Below are 12,367 nucleotides of genomic sequence, written 5' to 3'. Positions count from 1 at the left end.
GAGAGCACCTCTCATAAAAATCATGTCGTCATACTCATACACAGACTTTATTGAAGGAATAATTAAAGATTCGCTATCACCGAATAGTCATGGTCATCAACTCTCATGGTTTGTCCCATCTTAAAATTATTAAATTAAATTGAATCATCTAAAGTAGACTAGTTAAAATTGCTCTGTAGGTATCTACAATTACATTGCATGAATCAAACAAATTCTGGTGGATATTAAACTACTTGAAATCGACACGAAGATGCGCAGGATTCTGTAGCATTTATCTAATCTGAAATTGGCATGAAATAGTACAACCCTATGTGAAATCATACGCGAGTCACGAAAGCATTTGATGATCAGTGTATTGTATAAACAAGTCCTCCTTTTATTGACATGTTCGATTGTACATACGATCATTTTCATTATGACCTTTTACAGATGTTAAAACGACTTTCTTACCCTTTGTCATGGATGGAGGGCCTAACCGGTGAGAGAGAGGAAGAAAGCGGAAAATCTGCCACAGACAAAGTATCAAGCCTTCCAAACAGCGCAGAGGCTCCCCAGTCAAGTGTATTCAGCAGAGTCTTGAGGTGAGTTGTAGCTCAATAAGTTAGTACTCTTTTCAAGCCTACTCAAATGTCGACATGTGAAACATTTTCGGTGATTTGATTAGTTATGCGTTGTAACCAGTTAGTAATAACAAAAATGACTGCCTCCTTCCCATGACTAACAAAAACTGTGTAACGTAAGCTCACCGATCAATCTGGTGAGTGACTTTAGCTCGGGTCTCTTCGCCAAAACCCCCAGCGAGGAAAGCGGCTTTGGCAGGGGGGGAGCGACCCCTCCTCTCTCAGCCTCATCCTATTCCCACTTCCAAGACAATGGCAATGCATCGTCGCAGTTTTCCCCTGCAGGTTCGGGAGGTTCTGCCGGGTGAGTCAATATCAGCGACCCACCCCCCTCGCCCTGCAAAGATTTCCCTCGGTCTTCTCATCGTTATTGTTGTTGTTGTTGTTGTTGTTATTATTGTCGTTGTCTCACCTTGAACTTACTACTGCCTGCCTCTGATCTATATTTGTCATTTTTCCTACATTTATCCTCGGAGCAAAGAAGTGGAATATCTAGACTTTATCTAACTGATGCAGCTGCATCTAGAATGATATAATACTGTGTCATTGCTGTTAAATCCCAATATCCGTCAATTCAGAATTCCTGTGAATTGTGCCTGCTTGTCTAATTGTTTATGTATGTACGTGTTGAACACATATTATGCGACAACCACAGAGACTTTCGCTTATTATATTATGTGGATCCTATACTTTTGTTCTATTCTGAAAATTTGTATGAAATAATCTCGTGGGTTCAATGATGGTCTTCGATTTGACTTGAAGAATCTTTTTTGTTCATGCAATCGTGTAATTCCAGACGATCGTCCATGGGTACTTTTATCAGACAACAACCTCTCACCTCATCTGGCAGCAGCAGCATTGACAGTAGCCGTGGAAGCAAGACTTCAACGGCACCTCCGAGACTGGACTACCGCAGTATGGTATCGGTCGAGGATATGCCGGAACTGTTTGTCAGTTTTGACAGTGAGTATATCCCTTCTAAACAATATAGGCTCGCTAGTACATACTTACCATGTATACATTTACAAATACCCATGTGTATACCGTATGTATCACCGTCGTGTGACACGTAACGAACATACAATTGCATCGCGTCCTACCTACCTATCATTGAAATATTTCGCCTAAGTGTAGTGTAGTTTTTGCAGGTGTATACAGGGTGTTCACCGCTATTTTAATCTTTATTTTTCAAACTGAAACGATGAAATGTTTCGCAAAACTTGATAATGATTCAAACACTTTTTATTAATAATACAATAAGCAATTTTTATTAACTCACAAAAAAAAAAAATAGAACCTGATTTAATATAATTAATTGGTTAGAGTTTAATTGCTTTCATCGGGTACATGGAAGTAATTTGAGCCTATGTGTGATGTCAGAGTCTTGAGATACGAGTTTTCAAAACGTGGTGTTTCAAGAATATGATATTGCAATAGAATGTCTTGTAGACTAATAAAGAAAAAAAAAATATTAATAAAGAAATCTATACTTTTAATTCAGGATTGAAGCAAAAATAAATAAAGATTGAACATGAGTTGAAAATTCTGTATACTATCTCCTCTCGAGATAACCATGCCTGCACGATTCCCTTTCTCAATTTCATCTCTCGACGTACATACATACATACGATATACCTACGTTCAAGTATACTAATACCTACACTGATGTCATATTGTATCTGTTTCTGTTGCCCCTCTAGTCCAAGCACCCAATTTTCCCGAACTCGAAGGCCTCGGTAGGTTCACAGTGTAGTACTTGCTTGACTCTCTCCTACACCTATTAACCCCGCAATACTCGCTTTCCACCATCTGTTATACCCCAAGTCCCTTTGCTTGTGAATTTTTTTTTTACTTTACCACTCCTTGCGCCCTGCATACCCCTGTGCTTTATACAAGACATAACAGTTTAATTCGTTTGCAGTTTGTTCTTTTACAATTTACTCACGGTGGATGTCGTTTGCGACGGTGAATAAATGTTTGCGGTGATTTCTTTTGCAAATATATTATACTGCCGAACAGTAATTGTATACTTGGCAAGGGTGTAGGCGGGTGAACGTGACTTGATATTATTCATATAGATGTACGGTAGAGTTTAATATCTTGCCACAGTTTTCTTAGAATTCTAGCTTACCATTCACCTGATCGTCACTTGCATACTTATACAAATTCACGGCGTCCGCATGTTATCGCAAGCGAAGCCAATTTGTACAGGCATTCATCAACTTCTTCCCTTTTCCTAGAATGTACCGAGAATTTCCAAAAATTGCTAAAACATGTTATCAAACAGTGACTGTACATCTATTTGAAGGTGCATATTGGGTATTCCACTGCACTGCAATCAACCATATCTCTTTCTATGAATTTATACGGGCATTCTTCGTCAACTTTGCTTTTGCCATGATTATTCTGGTTTGGATTGAGATTTATTTTATACGCGCACGCACGCCTGTATAATATATCAGCAGCCTCTTAACACTATCAAAACAATCCCTAGCATGATGCAGAAACTATATACACATTTATAATTACACAGTGGTACACACAACGTTATACTAAATACCAATTTTATTATCATTCTATGTCGACATGCTATATTTATTATTGTCGTGTCGTCGTTGTCGGTCATGTCGATGTTGTTTCGTGTATTAAATACTATCCAATTGACTCAAAATCATTGATATACACGTATGATATATGATTCTTACTATTACATTCCTATCTACGCACAATGTCTACGATCAATATACCCACTCTGAACAAAGTTATTGTTTCTGTTATTATTGTTACCACTATTATAGTATTAATAAGATGTTTGAATTTGTTCAGCCTCTTTTTATTCGACTTTTTGATACGTCACAAGTTTTGAGCCAGTGTCTCTTTCCGCGTGCGTGCGTGTGCGGGTAGCTAGATGTTGATGTGTGTGTTTGTGGCGTTATGGCAGAATTGATTCCGCGGCCGGCCCGATCCTGTGACGATCCCCCGCTCTACCTTCGCCTTCGTACTGGACGTCCTAAAGACAAGAGGATACCACGATCAACACCGATCATGAGTTACGGGAAAAAGAAACTTCGACCAGAATATTGGTTCAGTGTACCGCGTAATCGGTAAGTAAACTATACGTATGTACATAATGAAGTCATTTCAGGCCATTAATGATAAAATGTGCTGTAAACATGTTTGGTTATGATAATTTGGTGAATTTATCGCAAAGCGAAACGCTACATATTATTGTATTCAAAGCAACTAAGCCCATTGCAGTTTGTCGAATTTACCACAAATCTAGACGTGAAATTGATCTTATTCGCATTGAATCGTTTACGACAGGTAGCATTGTGGAAACTTCGAGGTATTCAGTGTAATCGAGCAAAGGATTTTTTCTCGTAAGATTACTGGATTTGATGCTAAAATAACAATCTAGTTTAGAAAAACGTTAAACTGCAAGAATATTTGGATTAAAATTAGTTCTTGGTTCCTATTTTTTTTTTTTCAGTGATGCTAATAAATATTTTTATCTCCGGTTATATTATTATACCTTTAATGAATCATCAAATACGAAAACGAATACGAAAATCTAAAGTCAATTACAATTACAGACGCTTCGAAATTCCTCGCTCAATATAGCATCGACTTAAACGACAAGCTATCAAAATGCAGTTTCTCTACATGCTCACGTGTAAATTTGATTGATTACAATCTGAAAGTTATACATATTTAATAGTATCTATCCCCGCGCGAGAGTTTGGGCGCGTGGCGGGAGGCGATGTTAAATCGTGAACAAGAAAGAGAGAGCACGATGAGGGCAGGGAGAAGGAGAAGTAGGATAAAGAAGTCTGCGTATGCGAGATTTCATTATCATACAGACCTGTATGTGACAAATGTGTGTATGCGTGTGTGCACTGAAAGAGTTGCGTAATGTGTGCTGCAGGTTCAGTTATCCGTTCTCCCGCGTCCAAGTAACAAGACTATAAAATTTCGTTTCCGTTACAGTTCATTTTTGGGATTATAATCCGCGAAGGAGTCTGTCGCAAGAATAAAATTTATATTCTCGTTTAACTACGCTGCACAAACTGGGGACGCCAAGATCGGCTACTGTGAAAGCACGTGGTTGAACGCTACGCCCCCGAGTATATACACGTACACATGCACGCGCACACACACGCGCTCGCGACATGTACAGCTACTTCTAGAAATAGATCGCGTGACGGCGGTGTGACGAATCTCGTTTTCTCCGTATCGCGAAAACACTCTTATCACACTTTCGATAATAATGAACTGATTTAAAAGCACGCGGCGCGGCGAATGAGTACCAGTCGGATTTGTTGTGATGGGGTTTTTAAATTAATACCCTGGGTATTATAGAGTATTTATCGTTTCACCCCGGATTTGAAAAAGTTGAAAATGAGCTACGCTGTCAGCCGTCTCTTCGACCTACTCTATGTTCCGCCGTTGAGAGCGATCGTACGTCACGTGTCGCCGTTTCTCTATCGCAGGTAATAAATAACAACGGCGCCAACTAAGAAACAGGATTATGATTTTTTTATTTTTTTTTTTTATTTTTTAGTCTTTCTGAACACTCCATGTATCTGCAATAATTTGTAATATCTGATGACTTACAGCTTGGAATTTTGAGGCCGAAATATTGCAATGTAAAATTATTTATACAACAGAGATGGAAGTTTGGGCGTTTATTTGTTTCGTATTCAAGTACCACGAAAAATGTGATATAAATGGATCTCGAATGTGGAGCAATTCCAACGATACTGACGGGTGCAAAAATAGAGTACGTTTATTTAGACATGACAACTTTCGCTAAACATTGTGCGGTGTGAAAATATCGAAGGTAAAGAGAGAATCGGTTAACGTTCTGGCAACTACGGCTTCAATGATACGAAGACTACGATAATATTTGTCATTCGATCAGTAATAACTTTTTTATTTAGTTACTCAAAATTTAAGTGGACCGATGTCAGTATATTTATATTGATTCGGCCCATCCGTTTTTGATTTCGCTTTTCAAATGCTCGAATATTCGAAAATCCATTGACGAGTAATGCAAGAGTAAACTATACTTCATCAGGTTGCGCAAAGTTAGGTAACGCGAACGTAAGTAATTACGGATATTCAGATCAGTCATCAACCTCGAATTTTGAAGATATGAATATGACATGATCGATTTACGGCTATTAACCACGACGGAGGAATTATGCCGCGTAAAGTATTTTCGACAACGACTATAACGAGTATTTCTATATTTAATGAAAAACCACTTGTTACGCAATTACTTACACGCCCTAAACTGCTAATCCTATGGAAGTTCTATTAATCCATTTCTACCAAGACATAATATGATATGAAAAGATGATGAATTCAAAACGAAAGCTGATGAACCATCACTTGAAAAGTTTGTTTTTTAAAAAATCACATTCTCCCAACTGACATTTTTTTTTAAACCACATATTGTAATGAAGTGCGCTAATTTGCGCGTCTAGTATGACACACGATACGCTGATTAATTTTATATAAAACAATGTTAGACGTTGCAGGTGCAAAAAATTTGAAGACTCTACAAACAGAATTCGATAATGTATTCGCTACATGAAACCGTGAAGAGACGAAGATGAATTAAATAACATCCTCAATTTACGATATAATACGCTAATCTAAAAAATTTCCAAGAACAAACATGCAGCATTGCCAGCAGCGAATAGAACAGTTTGAAATCTTGCCAACATTGTGCAACGCGATGTGTCCTACTTTTTTCCGCGTGTCTCGTTCTGTTATTACTGCCAGTTATATCCTGGTCCCTAATTTCCAGCTGCCCGATTGAAATTTTTGTAAATCACCCCGGTATGTAACGCTTCGACGCAGTTCTCATTATTCCATGAATATTCTACCTCCTCAAAATTCACGGGGATAATGGAATGGGTCATGCAACAAAATGAATTATACAGGTGTACACATATTACTTACTGAAATTATCAGCATTATCACAACATCCATGTATAGTTTATTCGCTCCCGTGTTTGTTTTTGTAACAATGAGTAATATTACCCGCACGGATTCTCTTCAGTTATACATTAAAGATTTTGTTGTTCGATGGAGGGCTCTTTCTTTATTCCTATCTTAGACAGTATCGTATATATCATGGTGATGTAGGGATTGCAGGTTGAGGGAGATCAGACTTTTATTTACTATATCTTTGCCATAATGTAAAGACAATACTGAAATACTCAGGTACACGTGCGCTGTAGACCACACCTACAATATTGAATGGTCCACTGAAAATCGAAGATTGTCGTGATTATATGGACAGAAAAAAATTGTTTTATGTTCAACTACGCGTAATTTTATCTCGTACGTGTGAGGCACCGTACGTACATTGAGTATCTACGAATTTACCTTCAATCGCAAATCGATTAAAAATGCGTACTTATCGTTATATTAAAATCACATCACTCTTTGGGAACACAGGCAATTTTGATCCTCTTATTCGAGATTCCCCAACTATCTGAGTAGTATTGCCAATTAAATATTGCCGAGCCACTAATAGAACTTTTTGCAGGTCTGAGTCTGTAGTCTGTAATGATCCGAAAAAGTGACACATCACTTCCTATGTAAACATGTACCGCCTAATTACTTGGCTTCACGTATTATTCACGGAATCTGGTGCCGCACAGGATACAATTGACAATCTTTCGCATTGGCCACTAATGTAGCTATTTGCGTTTTGCATACTGGAACCTGACGTAGGAGCAACGAAACTTTTTTAGGAAACGGTAAACTGCAATCGGTGTGGCTCTTGCCAGTTGGCAATTAGTACGCAAGAAACTGATTTCTATTAGTACAAATCAAAGATTCAATTATTTACAACGAGGGAAATGAAACAGGCAGTACGTAGGTAGTTCCTAAGAAATACAGCTAGTAATCAAATTCTATATTTGATTGTCCGAACCTGCAACGGTAACTATTTTCCCTTAAGGCACTTTTTCTGTGTATAGTTGTCGGAGCTATGCGCATGGTGCAGTAATCACAGGTATAGATGAACTGACTATAGTTTTAGATTCCTCGTGCGATAATTGGTATGTAACGACAACAGCTCGCATATACAAATTATTTAGCCCCAGCAGTTATGCCGCATCATTCGTGTTACCGGAATACGTGTTATATATTAAAGACTACAGCAGCACAATTGTACTCACAGACTCGACTATAGTTACAAAAACCAGAAATCTGGGTGGCAGAGCCGCACTTTTTTCTTATTGTAAATGTGGAATTAAATTTCTCATTATGTGTTGTGGCTCTAGGGTCGACGACCTTTACCGGTTCATAAGCGCCTGGGTACCAGCCCTCTACGGCGAACTAGACGAGAATCTATGGAGGGAACGGGGTTACATTCTTTCCGACACCGACACCGATCTCGCAGCGGAACTTTCGCCGGAGTACTCGCCCCTTCAAGACAGAGATCTCGCCGATCTCGCCGAGGCCGGGAAATCTGGACTCTCATCAGATATCGACGATATATCAGGACGCACCCGTGAATCATGGGAGGTGAGTGTTGACGGACAGAAAGATAATTGTCTTGGGCGTTATTTAAAAAAACGTTTCCACTGTTATCTTCTGATCTTCTTTCTTCGTTTTCAAATTCATGATTATTGTTTATGATATAATTGTACATACACATGTACAGGTATACGGTGACGGTGGGTGGCGTATACGCGTTACTCGCTTATACGGTCATAATTGAGAGTTGAGTAGGTGTGTGTACCTGTATTAGTGTATGAATGGAACATTGGACTAGCGAATCAATGAAAAGAGACGAACCCTACGTATGCTATATTTCCATACCTCTAATTATTGTGTTGAGTAAAGGTGATGAAACACGTGTACATCATAGATGTGTATGCATATATTGAATGTGTGTATACATATATATACCTTATATATACCGATACATATATGTATACGCGTACCGCAGCTGATCAAGGCCCCCTACGCAAAGCTGTACAGCATCCTGAAGACGTCGAGCGCATCGGCCGATTCGGAGCAGCTGGCTCACGACTCCGAGGTACAAATCCTACGATATATCATCGTAAATCGTCGGCTCCAGTATCGCAACAAACACGATTCCCATATACACAAACAGAAATATTACAAATACCTACCACAAGAACGATGCATATTAGTATTATATTACATTATATAATGTAGTATACCGATACGTATGTACTTGCGAAAGTATAGTATATAACTTCCCCATGGATGCGTATACAGTAACACAAATATACCTTCAACCCGGATCGATTTCGTTATAGTCATGTTTCGTTGTTACGCGTACGTACGTACTTGCAACATACTTATATACATGTGTATAGTTTTTGTACAACAATATGAATTGTTATCAGTTTTCACCCGCATCGGGCACGCGTGATCGTCCGGTAAATTTGCCATCGACAAAGCTCGTCTATATCTTTCGTCCGCGTCCGTAGGTCGTAATTGTTTGGTTTATACCTACGCAGTATATAAATTCATGTGTATTTTTGTGCTGTGTAAACCTTAGGGTCTATGTTGGTGCGGTTAAATATAGACGTAATAAAACGCGATCACGTACACACATATCGCGTATGGGATAATTGTCAGAGCCCACCGAGACGGTAGATACATACTAGGATTTCCTTTCTAATCAGCTACCTTATACGTCGCGGTTAAACATTATGCATGTGTGCCGAGGTATTCAAAAATAGATTTATACATGTAGAATGGTGAAAACTGTGACTCGTTGTGCCGGTTAATACGGCATTCCACTTTGCTTTTTTCTTGATTTTTTTTTCCCTCCGCGCTTATGATCAAGGTAAGATCGACATCCTTCGCGATGCTCATATATGTATACACGTGTGACACGGCAATTAAGCCATGTGCTTAACGATCGGTGGGGAAATTTGTATGTTGTCACAGGCGAGTATCTTTCCTCAATTACCCATGCACGCATCAAATGTCACGTGAACCTTGAATTTAGTTGCAGGGATGTTGATGAGCCTCGGGTTTGTTAAAACTCGAATTTCCTGACTCTTCCACCTCGTAGTGATATCTGTTCAAATTAATATTCACCTCCGGGCTGTTAAACCTCGAGCGTACGCGACGTGTATCAGTATAGCCTTTACACGTCTGTGTGTTGTGAAAAACTACGATTTTGCAATATTTTTTTTACGAAAGTTATCGAGGGTCCGTCGAGTTGAAAAAGTATTATATATAATGCATACAAGTCGTGTAACACAATTATCTTGTTATACAGACGATCTCTCTTTCTATTTCTCTTTCGATCTCTTTAACCGGACCTTGGAATAGTTTCGCGAGAGTTTTGAATGCCAAAGCGTTCATCGTGATTGTCGTGTTTGCCGTTCGACATAATATACGCATATTATACGAGGGTATACATTTATAAAGTATAAATCGATTACAAAAACATGGCTGTAGTAAAGCTGATACAGATGGTGGAAAACGCGCGATTGCAAAACGTTGCATTGGCATGGCGTTTCGCCTTTGTTTTTATCACGGACTCTCTTGCGTTTTTTCTTCTTTCTCTCGCTCTTTCTCTTTATCTCTTTCTTTCTCTCTACAAACAATTCTTTTGCCACGTTTGTCAATAATTATTGTTATATTCTTTTGACCATTGTTCGTTACTTCTACGACGCTACATACATCTTATGTGTTACACTAAAAATATCGCCTCTAAAAAGATGGATTACGGTAGCCGCTGGTCTCGGGAAGATCGTTCCCGATTCCCTCGATCGTTCGTTTCGTCGCACACCCAACTCGCTCTCGGCCACTGATGCTGCGGTGTAACCTGGTCGTACTTTATAGAACGTGCAGCAGCAGCAGCAGCAGTAGCTACATCGGCAACGCGTGTACGTACATGTATGTCCATTATAAACATACGTGAAGCGTGGCGCGTAGCCAACCTCTATCGCGCTTGGCCGATCGACCAGTTCGGGTTTACACGTTGATAGGTGAACCTCGGTTCCGGGACTTTCACGTTATTCGATATGTTGACGAAAAAAATCGTGGGAATAAGAAAAATCGCGTCAACTCGCTCAGAACCAGCGATCATCAGTCATTGTGCAACATCCGCTTTATCGCTAAATTGTGACTGGTGAACGGGAGATCGATTTTCGCGGACTGAATTTTTCAGAACGCTTTATTATATGCGCAAACAACTTGACGAGTCGCCCGCAGTGTTGGTTCGAGATGCTTCCCACCGATCGATAGTCATTGCTCAAATAGCCTCGGTGCTAATCAGTTCGGGGTGAAAGTTCCCCGAGGTATTAACAAGAGACACAACAAAACAGACTTTGAACAAGGAGATTCGGCGTGGGAGGTGGGGGTACAACAAAATCGGGATTCGTTTTTCGGGATCGATCAATCGTTCCTTACCCACGATCGTCACCGCACTGATCCTTGGTTACATCGATAAGTTTTATTTTTACTTGGTCATATGTGTACATCAGTACACGTGCGCACGTGTGTATGTGGGGGATGGGAATAGCTGACGAGCCAATGTGTCGCAGTCTTGTGGACGCGGTGTAAATATATCACGATTAACATTCACGAACTGGTTATTGTTACTCGGTGCTGCTGGCGTGCTAGGTGAAACGAACTCTGTTGCAGTTTTCACCCGCGGATTCCGGATTTGCATTTTCAATCCGCCGGATAACCGTGATATCCATCAGATACACTCTTGTCCTCTTCTTCGGCCGAGAAGGATAAAAGGGGTTTCTTTACGAACGGACAAATTTGAAAAAAGATATTATACTTACGTGCGTGAGTGGGTTTTTTTTATTTTTTATAATTTGTTACGTGTATACAACATACGAATACAATGCCGAAGTCAAGAATACCCAACTCGATCGCAAAGATCACGAAATACCTGAAGCAAAAGGGCAAGGTAAATTTTACGTTTACATGTGTTATTGAATAATGTTTCAGATCCGTGAGTCGTTTGCGTTTGCGAGATTTTCTTGTCCCGAAATAGATATGAAAATTCAAATGACGCGGGCGCCATAATACCATATTATCATCATATTGTAATGTATTGTATATGTGAGCGAGACTAAATGTTCCATACGAATATCTTCGAGTGAAAAAAAAAAACTGGTTTTCGATACCTGCGAGTATTATACATATGTGCAGGAGCACTGTAGGCACTTACCTATGTTATACCGAATATAATACTTATGCATATGCGAGTATCGACGGAATAATTTGAAAGGAAGGCGCGTCGCCGATCTCGGCACGATCCGTTCGGACAAACAAACTTCTTGCAATCGCGCAGTTATATCGTTGTCTTTCTCCCGTTATTCCTATCTCTATTCCCTTCCCACTTTTCTACAGCGCCGCGTCATCGAATCCGCCTATGACGAAGACGTAAATAAATAAATAAACAAACAAACACTGAAACAAACATCGGCCTATGTGATTTTCGCATACCTTCGCATTGCAGTCGCTGATGACTGTTTGCTGGTCAAATTGCAGACGTGACGTGCGACATGCAAGATTCTAGTTATACGTGTACACAAAGATAGTATGCAAACGTTTATAACTGATTGTCGGAATACCTATTTTTCAGAAACTCGCCACTATGTAGAGAAATAATGAATCAGCGGGTAAATAAAGCCCTTGTTATGTGAGGTATCTAATCCTTCGTCCGTGAATACGTTGCAATTTGTATACAGGGAGACAATTTTATAGAGCCG

At 39.5% G+C, this 12,367-nt stretch overlaps 1 protein-coding gene across 13 annotated transcripts in view; it reads left to right on the top strand.

The window, feature by feature from the left end:
• Nucleotides 1-12,367, top strand: part of LOC124297294 (TLD domain-containing protein 2) — an 80,305-nt gene that overhangs the window by 61,603 nt on the left and 6,335 nt on the right. For 6 of the 13 annotated variants that reach the window (XM_046748179.1, XM_046748177.1, XM_046748178.1 and 3 more), the window contains 7 exons: nucleotides 430-581; nucleotides 742-924; nucleotides 1,417-1,583; nucleotides 2,321-2,356; nucleotides 3,562-3,724; nucleotides 7,925-8,168; nucleotides 8,596-8,685. In XM_046748179.1, coding sequence (XP_046604135.1) covers nucleotides 430-581; nucleotides 742-924; nucleotides 1,417-1,583; nucleotides 2,321-2,356; nucleotides 3,562-3,724; nucleotides 7,925-8,168; nucleotides 8,596-8,685 — 1,035 coding nt within the window. Of the gene's footprint in view, nucleotides 1-429; nucleotides 582-741; nucleotides 925-1,416; nucleotides 1,584-2,320; nucleotides 2,357-3,561; nucleotides 3,725-4,545; nucleotides 5,111-7,924; nucleotides 8,169-8,595; nucleotides 8,686-10,606; nucleotides 11,560-12,367 lie in introns of those variants that run through there. The other 7 variants (XM_046748170.1, XM_046748171.1, XM_046748176.1 and 4 more) reach the window with 7 other exon arrangements.

The sequence above is a fragment of the Neodiprion virginianus genome, chromosome 2, assembly GCF_021901495.1.
Source record: "Neodiprion virginianus isolate iyNeoVirg1 chromosome 2, iyNeoVirg1.1, whole genome shotgun sequence".
Classification (NCBI taxonomy): domain Eukaryota; kingdom Metazoa; phylum Arthropoda; class Insecta; order Hymenoptera; family Diprionidae; genus Neodiprion; species Neodiprion virginianus.
Note: the sequence above shows the minus strand (reverse complement) of the source record. Positions and strands in the feature narration are given on the sequence as shown.